At 33.7% G+C, this 12,246-nt stretch overlaps 1 protein-coding gene across 5 annotated transcripts in view; it reads right to left on the reverse strand.

Annotated features, from left to right (window-relative positions):
* Nucleotides 1-3,144: 3,144 nt before the first annotated feature.
* The window catches only part of LOC126863703 (DENN domain-containing protein Crag), a 44,930-nt gene continuing 35,828 nt past the window's right edge, over nt 3,145-12,246 (reverse strand). For all 5 annotated transcript variants that reach the window (XM_050614120.1, XM_050614117.1, XM_050614116.1 and 2 more), the window contains 5 exons: nt 8,539-8,783; nt 8,183-8,441; nt 7,687-8,088; nt 5,122-5,294; nt 3,145-4,730 (listed from right to left, as the gene is read on the reverse strand). In XM_050614120.1, coding sequence (XP_050470077.1) covers nt 4,594-4,730; nt 5,122-5,294; nt 7,687-8,088; nt 8,183-8,441; nt 8,539-8,783 — 1,216 coding nt within the window. In that variant the 3' untranslated portion in view covers nt 3,145-4,593. The remainder of the gene's footprint in view (nt 4,731-5,121; nt 5,295-7,686; nt 8,089-8,182; nt 8,442-8,538; nt 8,784-12,246) is intronic.

Here is a 12,246-nt window from a genome sequence, read left to right on the forward strand (position 1 = left end):
TGAAATGTATGTAGAATCTAAGAAAAAAATGCTTCATTGGAGAATAAGGGTGTGTACCTTTTGTAGCTACTGTATTCCCTAATATCATAGATGTTTACATTTACCATAATATTTGGAACGATATATTTAAAAACGTAACAATGTTTTTATAATAAATTCCTTAATTTATACCTTTATAATTATTGAAACATTCGTTTACTTGCTTTCTATTCTGCTAGACACTTATCAAAGAGCGGAACACGATTATGTTCGAACGTGAGGTCAAAAATTTTAGAACTTAAACTCAAATGGACCACAGGTTCCCGTTGTCCAGCCACTCTGAAATTTTGTACATATTATTTTCTTACTAGGTATCACAATCTATGAGAGCAAGACTAACAAAAATTCTAAGAAAATTTTTGACCATATAGTTTTTGATCCAGTGCAAAAAAATAGAGAAACTTTATCATAAGAAATCATTAATATACTGTGGAGTTTAATTGTGATGTTTCACAATCTTAATCAAACTTAGATGCTATAACGTACTTCCATTGTCAAAATTCCGACAATATGTAAAATTTGTATACGATATGAAAACGAAATATTGTCTGATATTATTAGTAAACATTTCTTATTTAGTGCAGAATTTGGGTTAAACTTGGAGAATTTTCGTATAGCGTTTGTTAAATATTCCAGCAAAGATTTTGTCTGAATACTTTCTTGTTAATTATAATCATTTCTTCAACAATCTAACGACTATTGTGTATACACTACTACACACGCATGTTACTTGCGAAACGAGAGGACCGATAGAGATCTGTGCTACACACTGGTCATTATTTTGTTTATCAAAAGTGTTTTATAATTCCAACGAATAATTTTCATTATGAAAAATTCAGCGCTATAACGAAATAAATACGAGAATTTGTCTAAATGTAATTTTATATTGACAGAAAGCGATTTAATTTCTAACAAATGACACACATTATTTACTCGATTTCATAATATAGTATTAAAAATTGTATGCTTTACAACTTTTGGCGACCTTGAAGGATTATGAATCGTTAAAGTTGTCTACTTTAAAGTCGTCATTATGTACATACAAAGAAATAAAATGTAGCAGTTTGTTAAAAAGAAACGGAATTACTACCAATGAAATAAAAAGAATATTTACTATGCATTATGTCGTAATAATTTACGATCTTGCATAAGTTGAACACAATTCTTTGCAACTGCAACACAGCTAGCTGGTGCGTATATCAGCATTGTCACTGTCACATCGAAGACACGGGAAGTGGTGAAATTAAGAAATCACTGGTCGTTTCGTCGCGTCATTCGAATGATTTCGCGTCAAAGGTTTTTTTTTTTTTATTTATTTATTAAAATTACAATCAATTCTTGCGTTGAGAATTTTCAGTAATTAGGTCAAAGGTGGCCATGCTGTTACTGTCTTCTGATTCTGGGATACTGTTTACGTTGTTGTTTTCGATGGCCTGCAGCATGTTCGTTAGGCCCCCTGGATTTTCTATTGCTAATTTATGACTATGTCATATCAGCATACATCAAAATGAATGTTGATGAAGGAAAAAAATGTGGAGATCAAAGAAGAAAGATCTTTATCCTTACCGAATGTGTCAATCAGATGGAAAAAAATGAATGGAATTTCGTTAGCATTACAGATTTGCAGAATCTTCCTAATCTAGATAGTATTCTGATTTAAATCAAGTTGTTCGTAAATTCATGTAAGACGGAATGCAGCTAGAAAGATCTCAAAACTGGCAACCTCTTAGAATATATTTTTTTTAAACATTAAAATTCTAATTCTAATCCTGTTCCCTCAGATGCCTACGATTTACTTTAACGCTTTTCTTATTATACTATAATTATCTGTACAATACTGATGCATAGGTAATGACATTAGAATCTTGGCTGCACGATTCATGGCATAGTTGATAAAAACTGATACATCACCATAAAATAAGAGTTTCCTAGCGGTCGATCTAGATGCTCTATTGGATAAACAAATCGAGGAAGAGTGACGAAAAGTGATCTCCCCACGCGATAGCCACTCTTAGTCTTAGTCTCAGTCTTAGTTCTGGTATCGATAGACCCTTGCGTGACGCGCACGTGACTTCCGTGTGTCCTTAACAATAACCGTAGCAAAAGTAGGCAATAAACTAAAGAAGTCCTTCAACTCTAAGAAAGCATGCTGGAAATAATGACTCGGAAACGAAAAGCTCGGATATTCTACAGAACGGTCAAAGTTTCTTGAAAATAATGTTGTAAGAAATATGCAGATTTCAAAATTCTCACTCGGTTTATGTTATAACGCGAACAATGTACGGCGGAACCGTAAAATTGAGCCGTTCCACCTGGTTACTGCCGATTAGAATTACTCTTTCTTCGTAACCGTATTACAGTTAGGGGTGGGTACGGTAAACACATTGAGCATGGAAAACGCTAATTCACGTCTTACCTACAAAAAATTTTAACTACTATTAAATAAAACAATAAAAAATAGCAATGGATGCTATAAATAAAATGTTATGAATGTATTTTTACATTACGTGTTTGAATAATACGAAACAGTTATCAATATGTTAGATATCATATTAGTCGCTCGGAAAGTTCGTTCCGATTTTTAAGAAATTTGGTCGCCATAAAAAATCATATTGAAAAGTTTGCTAGACGCGTGTTCGTTCAAGGTTCTGGGATTGCCCGAAGATTGCCTGGAAATATGCGGCAGCATATTTTGAAACAAACTGTGGCATTGAAAAACAAAAGTATCCAAGGAGAAAATGCCGCGTATATACTGTAAACAAAAGAAGGGACGATACACGATATATTTGTAAATTTTGCTTAGTACCTCTGCATCGGGGAAATTGTTTTCAAGTATATCACATTAAAAAACGTTACTAAAAGTATCTTTAAATATGTTCATTGATTTTTAATAAAATATTACACTTGTTAAATGCTATACATAGCATTATATACTTTTTTGAATCTTTTCAATCACTGGAAAAATACGCGGGAATTCAGGCTATATGCTTATCATAGCATACCATCCTCAATGTGTTAATATTCCTAGCTGAAACGTGTTACATTTTTTTGTAGTCATTAAGGGACAAGGATTAATTGTAAAAAATGTATTGACGATAAAACTCATTTATGTAAAATACCATGACTGACTTTTATTTAAGTTTTACATTCATAATTTAATAGCAGACGAATACACAGTATTTTATTGTACAAGATTCATCATATTGAAAAGTGCAGAGCATCGTTATATTAAATTATGTATGCATAATATAACAGAATTTTTATGAACCAACCTATTGTATAATTTAACGAAGAATTATACGACAAAGTGATGTTACAGATATTACATACATAATATTATGTTCTATATAAGTATTTCTGCATCAAAATACTTTTAAAAATCAATGTTCAGCAAAATAATATATTTCGTTGCAAATATGTCCAATTAGAATCGAATAATACATCTTGAATTTTAATTACAACAGAAAATATTCAATGGTGTTCCATTTAATGTCCTTCGATCAAACACTCCTCCTTATATTAAAATACTTGACAACTGTCCATAATAACTAACAAATTGCAAATACGTATGTATGAAAGTATAGTAGATGAAAATTTTCAAGTATGCTGCACATTAAATCTTTCGTAAAAATAAAATGATATGCAGCAAACATAAAATTGCATAGCAAAGATCTAGTTTAAAATATTAATTTTCGTAGATAATCGTAAATAATTATCATTAATCGTATTTTAAGACCTTTTCCATTTGAATACGTTTCGTAAACTATTTTGCAAATATTATAGCATAATTCGCAAATATAAGTGCTAGAAATATAAGCAGCATTTCTCATTTCATCTCTGAAGTATAAAAACATGAATATTGTCCTTCCAACTAGACCAAATTAAATGGACTTTGGCAAAAGGGTTTTGCTGCAACGTACTTAAGTTAAAATTAACATTGAAATTGACGTTCGTACGCGTGAGCGCGTCTATTCATATTTTTATGTCGCAAACGATGTTTGAAATGTAATAAAATAATTTGAATATCGAGGATTATATGCATTCTTCATCACTGTGAAAGTACCAACTAAAACAAATGAATTCATAGTTTTTAAACCAAGTCAGATTCTTTGGTACTGAATGATTTTCCCTATCGCGTTGATACATATAACTATGAATATTCACATTTTAATAACAAAGTATATATGCAACTATTTTCTAAATAGAAAATTATTGATAGTAATCGCATATTTTAAATATGAAAAGAAGTATACGTCATTCTATAATCAAATATTTAATATTTACGACTTCAGATAAATTTTACTCTTTTATCTTTTTATCGTGAAAAAAAGTGTAAAATTTTTAAAACAATGCTAATCACCAATTTTTATTCGAAATTAATGATCATAAATACTTATCTAAAATGTATAATTTACTATCAATTTTGACATCTTACGTGTTTTGTTCTACACCAAGAATCAGGCATCACAGATAAATCTGTAACACCTCTCATGAATGTACTATTCATTCTTACAATATGTTACACCATCTTTCTCAATACCGATAATTTTAACTTTACACACTTAGTTGCTTAAAGTAATGTCTGCAAAATACTGACATCATCGAGGGCGGAGCGTCAATTTTACACAACAGTTTCTCTTCTTTTTCTGTTAATCTTTCCAAAGATAGTGTGTATTCTCTATCGAAAACACCTAAAACAAATAAATCATTCATATAAATATGACAATGGTTAATAGTTATTTATTAGATATTCTAGAGGATGTTCGATTCAATTATTCGTTATGCCAGGTGATTCTACTCCTCTAGATCATTGGAGATGCAGAAACTGGAGACATGCAATAAAGTAATGAAAATTTATCAATCAAGATTGTACATTTTTCGTAATTTTTCGTAAATTCGTTACATCGCTTATTGTTTATTTGTAGTTATGTAATTTCACAATAAGAAGTAAATAAAGGGAAAGGAATATGCACAATGTTAAACGTGTAGATATGTATATAAAGTCGGATCCACTACAGAAGTATTCCAATGATTACGAATAATAAGACATATTCTACGCTAATTTAATAAAAACCAATATACCTTGGTCAATATTCCCTCTCCCCAAAACTGTAAATGCCAGAAACAAAATATCTCGATATATAGAAAATAGCGGTTGATTAGTTGATTGATTTTTATTTCTTTCTAAGGCCACTCTTTTTATAGGTTCCGCTAGATCATTCCGACGAACATTCGTGATCACTGACTGCATTAATCTGGAACAAGCAAGGATAATATTTATATAATTATAAACGTATTTTATATCTTGTAATCAAGTAAATAAAAAGGAGAAGTAAAGCAAGCTCTGAATTAAACGTCACTGAAAATGTGTAGGCGTTGACAAGAATTATAAATTCGTTTTGTCAACTATACAGTAATCTCTGTTTGACATCGGGTTGTTTGATTTTACAAAAAGACAATGTGATTCTTACAAAGAGATATGATCACATATATAGCGACGGGAAGCAACAAAACAGAAAGAAACGCAAGACCTATAGATGACATTGCAATTATCGAAAAAAGGAGAACAGTATCGATAGGAAATATGTAGAAATCCTTGTGAGTTGAACAAAAAAAAAAGAAAGAAATGAAGAAATATGTACAATGTACATATATAGTAAAAAATATGTAGTATATTAAAACAGAGTAATATATTCTACGGCACTTAATATGATCTTTACGAATATGAAAAGAGTAAGAACGATCTATATAGTACAATTTACAATTCAATGATCTATGATCTAACTTTCAGTTGACCTTGAATCCCAATATGAAAGAAAAATTGGCGAACTTCAGCCGATTTTAGGGGCAATAGAAAGTTTGCCGGGCGCGGCGTGCAATTACGTATCCTCCATCAATTTTCGTTGTGAAATTCAAAGCCAATTGAAGCTTATTTTATTATAGCTCGCTGAATTCGTCTTGGTAATAACGCACAAAAGGAGACTTCAACCCCAATTACTTTGACCTTGAGATATGTTGTAGGGATGAAGGAATCATGATTTAAAAGTTAGTATAAGTTAGATGTTTTGAGGGGACCGTTCCCTTTTGTGCATAATTACCTTCGTCTTTTTTAGTGGTTACAACAGAGTACACAAGAAATACACGCTGTCGTTAAAAGGAAACTAAGAAACTTCGAAAATATTTGGCGCTAGAAAAATCAAGATATATGAATTGAAAGTGGAAAGTTTGATATATGTCGGAGCGGACATTAGAATTAGGGTTAGGGGCGTGAAACGAATCTTCGTTTGGGTTACACGTTGTCGTTACGCAATAGAGAAGACATTGACTAGTGCAAATACGATTATTATAGAGCCGGACAAGTAACCGTGGTAGTTAGGCACTCGAGAAACTAATGACAATGATCCTAGGTTCAATAACGAATCCGCGGTCGACGGGATGATAGATGAACGTACTCACAAAATCTAAGTCGGATGCGTGATATTCACTGGTCGTAAAGGGTTACTCCTTTCATCAGTGAGATCGCGAACGAGAATGCCTTTCCCGTCCCGATGATGCCACAGAGGAAAACTATAATGGGGTGTGTCTAAGGATACGAGATCATCGGATTCGTCGAGAAAAGCCTTCGTTCAGAAAGTAAGGGAAATTGACGTTGCTGCTAATTGGTCAATCTCCATATCGGTGGTTAGAAAAAGATGCTAGCCGCCTTCGAGGGAAAGTTGCTAGTGGGAGACGCCGCTCGTTGAAAAATATGTCTCCCCTATCTTCCCGTAGTTGGGACAAAGACTGTTTGTCTGTTTGAAGGACTTTAGTCAACTAAACCTTAAGATTTATAACGGGCCCTCGGGCTAGCCGAACATGTACTGCGGAGACGCATCGACATCTGGCAATCATCTTACTCGAAGAATAGGGTCTGCGTGTGGCGAGCCACGGGACAGAAACCGTTGGAATGTTTACTGTCGCGTGTCGCCACGAATATTTCCTTTAAGGAGAGCTATAGAATTACTCCATACCTTTGCTAGGCAAAGCGTTCATCCCGTGACCGCGGCTACGTTCGGCGACTGACTGTCGCCTCGAGCCCAAGCTCATTATCACAACTCTCGAACAATTACAATCGGATTGAATAACTACAATTGTTCAATTACAGACTCCGGTGTTCTTTCATCTCCGACATATATATATAGATTTCGTACTCGAATGAATTTTATCCGTCGATTTTCAGATAAAGCGTTATCATCGTTTGTTATTTAATTGAAAAATGAAGAAGAAAAGTCAATTGCTTAATAATGAAAAAAATCTCATTTTTCTGTTTAGTATATTCATGAAAAGTATACCCTGTCACGACATCACGTCTGTGCGTCCAGAATACAATATTTATGTCGTTAGTATTATTTAAAGTCGTATGAACTGTTCAAGTTATTTTGTGATTACTTATCTTAATATATATTAATAATTTAATAGATAAACTTGAAAGATTTTATCCTTGCGGTATGAATTTTGCCATATAAAAGTAAATGTACTTTAAACGATTGTTCGAAGATTATAGGTAATATTACATATATCATATGTTTGCCCCAATAAAATAGGAAATTCAAGGACAACATGTTGCCGTATATTATATTAATATGTATTAAAGAAATTTTAACTTACGTTTTGTCATCTGCGATGTTCAGTTTCCATTGAAGATACATAGGCAAGCGATCCATGTGAAGCCTTTCATTATCCCACATAGTTTTGACACCTACAGCACTGTAATTTATCTGTTCCTTTTTCTTATCGTTGCCTAGCCACAGATCAGGAAGGTGACTCATTAAATTAATTCTTTCGAAATACCATATAAGATTCCAGTATACGATTGGATGTTCCTCGATAAATTTATGTTTAGTAAGACACGCGTCACCTTCTTGACTTAAAACACTTTCTAGTTCTTTCCTTAAAACTAGAGGATTCAAGTATGGCACCGTAATAGGTTCTAATAATTCTTTCGGTTTATCTAATAATTCAACCAAAGCTCCCATTAGAGGGTCACTCTTCTTTTCATTTTCCTCGCATCTTTGTAAATATGAAAATGCACAAATAATATAACGCAAGCAATTTACAGAAAGATTATACTCTACCAAATAATAACTTGATAAATTTTGCGTACCTATAGTCTAATATCGTGATAGTAAGTAGAGGTACTGTTGCTTTATCACAGTACTGACAAACTGTATTTAAATTTGAATCTTCTGGTTGCCAACCGGCCATTATTTCTTCGTCGTAAAGGATAGAGGCGCAATGATGGCATCTACTCGCGCTAGAAAGTACAAGCTCAATAGCAATCCGTTCATCTAATTCTCTCGATCCTTTTGGATATAAACATTCGGTCAAATCGTATAACGTATAAGGATCTAGAGTTCCGTCTCCTATTTCAATACAACAAGCAATTATTTAAAATCCATGTTTTACACTATACTTGTTATGATCTGTTTTTATAGAGATAGTAAACTATATGTTACAAACCAGATACTTTAAGAGGCTCGTTTCTGTCTTGTAAAGAGCCATCCGTCATCGAATCCAACGACTCGTGTGATGCTCCATGTGGTATTTTACACTCGCGCTCCTTTATTTTCACAGGGGTACTTGTCGCAGAGATAGCTTCCTTGATCTCGTCAAACTTTTTTACCACTGTTGTAGCAGCAGATTTTAGACTATTTAAACCACCGAGTATTATTTCATTGGATTTCTTTCCTGTCAAACTAGTAGGACTGAAACAAATATTTTTCTTGATGTTGACTTGATGTAACTGACTGTTGATATTAGCCTACCTATATCTATAATGTACAAATAATGTAATGTAAAAATCAGGTATGTAAGTATGAAACTGGAATTTGCCTATAAATGGCCCTAGCTGATAATGTAGTTATCACTAAACTGTGTCATTGATGCCAAAAGTCTTTGTTGACATTTCACAAACATTTTCGACTCGGAACAATACAAGTTTCATACAACAGCATAGTTTGTAATAGCGTTGAACATGTCAAATTTTGTGCCTGGAAACTACGATTTGCGGACAGCATTGATTTTCTGTTACCATTTGAAGAAAACTGCTGCAGAATCGCATCGAATGCTTGTCGAAGCTTACGGTGAGCATGCTCTTGGTAAATCACAGTGCTTTGAGCGGTTTAAAAAATTCAGAAGTGGCAATTTTGTCGCGAGAAACGAAGAACGTGGAAGACCACCGAAAAAGTTTCAAGGCAGCGAATTGCAAGCACCGTTGGACGAGGATGACGCTCAAACGCAACAATTCGCTGATCGATTAAACGTGACACGAGAAGCCGTCTCCATACGTTTGAAAGCCATGGGAAAGATCCAGAAGGTGGGAAAATGGGTTCCACATGAACCGAATGAAAGACAGCAGGAAAACGGAAAAACCACTTGCGAAATGCTGCTCGCCAGATACAAAAGAGTCATTTCTCCACCGAATTGTGACTGGCGATGAAAAGTGTATATTTTGAGAATCCTAAGCGTAAAAGATCATGGGTAGCTCCAGGCGAACCACCGACATCGACTACAACATCAAATCGCTATGGACGGAAGACAATGCTCTGTGTTTGGTGGGATCAGAAGGGTGTGATCTATTATGAGCTGTTAAAACCTGGCGAAACCGTTAATACCGAGCGCTACCGACAACAAATGATCGATTTGAATCGAGCTTTGCGTGAAAAACGACCAGAATATGAAAAAAGGCGACACAAAGTAATTTTGCTTCGTGATAATGCACCATCGCAGACAGCAAAACCGGTCAAGGAAACGATCGAAGCGTTCAGTTGGGAAATACTTTCGCACGCGGCTTACTCACCGGACTTGGCTCCGTCCGATTACTATTTATTTGCATCGATGGGACACGCACTTTCCGACCAGCACTTCGCTTCTTACGAAAATCTACGAAAATGGCTCGATGACTGGTTTGCCTCAAAAGAGCGACAGTTTTTTTGGCGTGGCATCCACCAATTGCCAGACAGGTGGGAAAAATGTATAGCTAGCGATGGGCAATACTTCGAATAAAATATTTCAAATCATTTTCATACAATAAACGTGTATTTTCTATACAAAAATTCCGGTTTCATATTTACATACACAGGATTCGACCGAATAACATGTGCAAACAGGTAAGAGGCGATTCATCAAGAAAAGAACAACAAGAAGATACAGAATAAAATGTCTTTGTCCGAGGCTTAGTTTTCAAGAAAATGAACATTTGTCAAGTATGCTTGACTTCGTTAATTATCGACTCGGTATGAGTAAACAATCAGCAGGCTATGATTCTACAATACATGCAAAAATATGGAATACAACTTTTTCACACAAGGTCTCATTTTCAAGAGAATAGAACTTGAATATTTTTAAGAATTGATTTAATACACGCGTCTGATAAACAAATTTATTTTTCTCGATTTATTTTCCCTCCTGTCGAATAATTATCGCTGTCCAGCCCAAAATTAGTTATATTTAAATAAATGTATATTTGATTTTCTCGAAAACGAACAGCCATATGAACAAATTTTATTTTACATTTTCTTCTTATTTTTTCATAAGAAATCACCTCGTCTCTACTTGCACAGGGTGTTTGAAAATGATTTGTCACGAGCACGGTAGCGTTATTCTACACTTCTAGATCTAGATCGGTGAAAAACTGCGAACAAATGTACTCATTATGAGGATCAAAAGTGTCAAAGAATCGGATCGTCACCCAAGCGTAACTCGAGCGTTTTTCTGGAAGACAATGTTAAAGTTCCAATAGTTATGGAACTCACTTTATTTGTAATGTGCTTACATTTTGCAGTCAGATGCAAGGAAAATAGCATCTATTGCCATACATACGTAAGATCGATCATTACAGTAATATATATCCTTTATTTTCCTGTTGATGATGATGATGATGATATCGAAAAATTAGAGTTTCGAATACAAGTTATACCTGGGCCACCTTTCACACGGTTACGTCCCGTGCGAAGAAATCGTATAAGGAAGTCGTGCAAAGATTGATTTGTAACAAAGTATAAAACTTGCGTTAAACTAGTGCAAACTATACAAGAAGCAATTTAAAATATAGATATGCATTCGCTAGAAACATTTTATTTAATAGACATATACATATATTCAGTTTAAGAAAAGAAGGATTTCATATTCTTGTACAGGATGTGTGATTTTCAGCAAACTAATGAATGTGCAACCGTGTAAAATTAACTATAACGAGTGAAGAAAATCGCTCAAATGTGAATAAGACGCGTTAAAAAATCATGATCTATGAATGAAACGTGTTAAGAAACCGTGTATGTAACCATGAATCGTGTAGAAAAATATAAAAAGGGCTGCAGTAATATATAAATATTTTCAAGTAACACATAATTTGATACAAGTAATTTTTTTTAAGCTAAATACGTAAAAGATACAGAATAATAATAACAATAACTCGAACGAAATGATAGAAGATTTAAAAGATGCTGTTACAAACTAAAATGAGGCGAATCAAAATAGGAGAAGAGTAAAAATGTTTCATGAAATGCGTTTCAGGTTTTGTTTATCAGTAACATGTAGAAATGACTCAAAATATCCTTGTGTTCCAGCAAAGTTCCACACAGTCAAATGTGGCCAATCTAAGCAATGAAGAGGATAGTAATCTTCAAACCCAACGAAACATATTTGACAACTACACTGTAATTAGCAGAAAAGAAGAGTGACATTTGATATCGCGAACAATCCTATACTTTATAAGAAGATTCGTAAGTTATCCGTGGCTATTCACAGAAATCTATAATAGAATAGAAGAGTATAACCTTTGGGGGGTAAATGAAATAAATTATCTTATCATGATTGAGCTTCAGTGATCTCTAACCATAGATAAACATGTCTTACAACGCGTTCTGTTACAAAACGCACTTCAACGTACTACAGAATTAATGACAACGAGCCTAGATTATGTTCCCATTGAAACCAAGAAAAGTTGGTCTAATGTCTGTATATATACATACATACATACATACATACGTACGTACGTACATACATACATACATACGTACATACATACGAGTACATGTATGGAAATAGAATAGTATTCTACCCTTAATAAAAAAATTCATTACCTTCTAATACAATGTTTAAATGCACAACTATTTTATTCACTCAGTATTTATTTATCGAAACTGTTTTTAATGAGATACTTTGATA

The sequence above is a fragment of the Bombus huntii genome, chromosome 3, assembly GCF_024542735.1.
Source record: "Bombus huntii isolate Logan2020A chromosome 3, iyBomHunt1.1, whole genome shotgun sequence".
Taxonomy (NCBI): Eukaryota; Metazoa; Arthropoda; class Insecta; order Hymenoptera; family Apidae; genus Bombus; species Bombus huntii.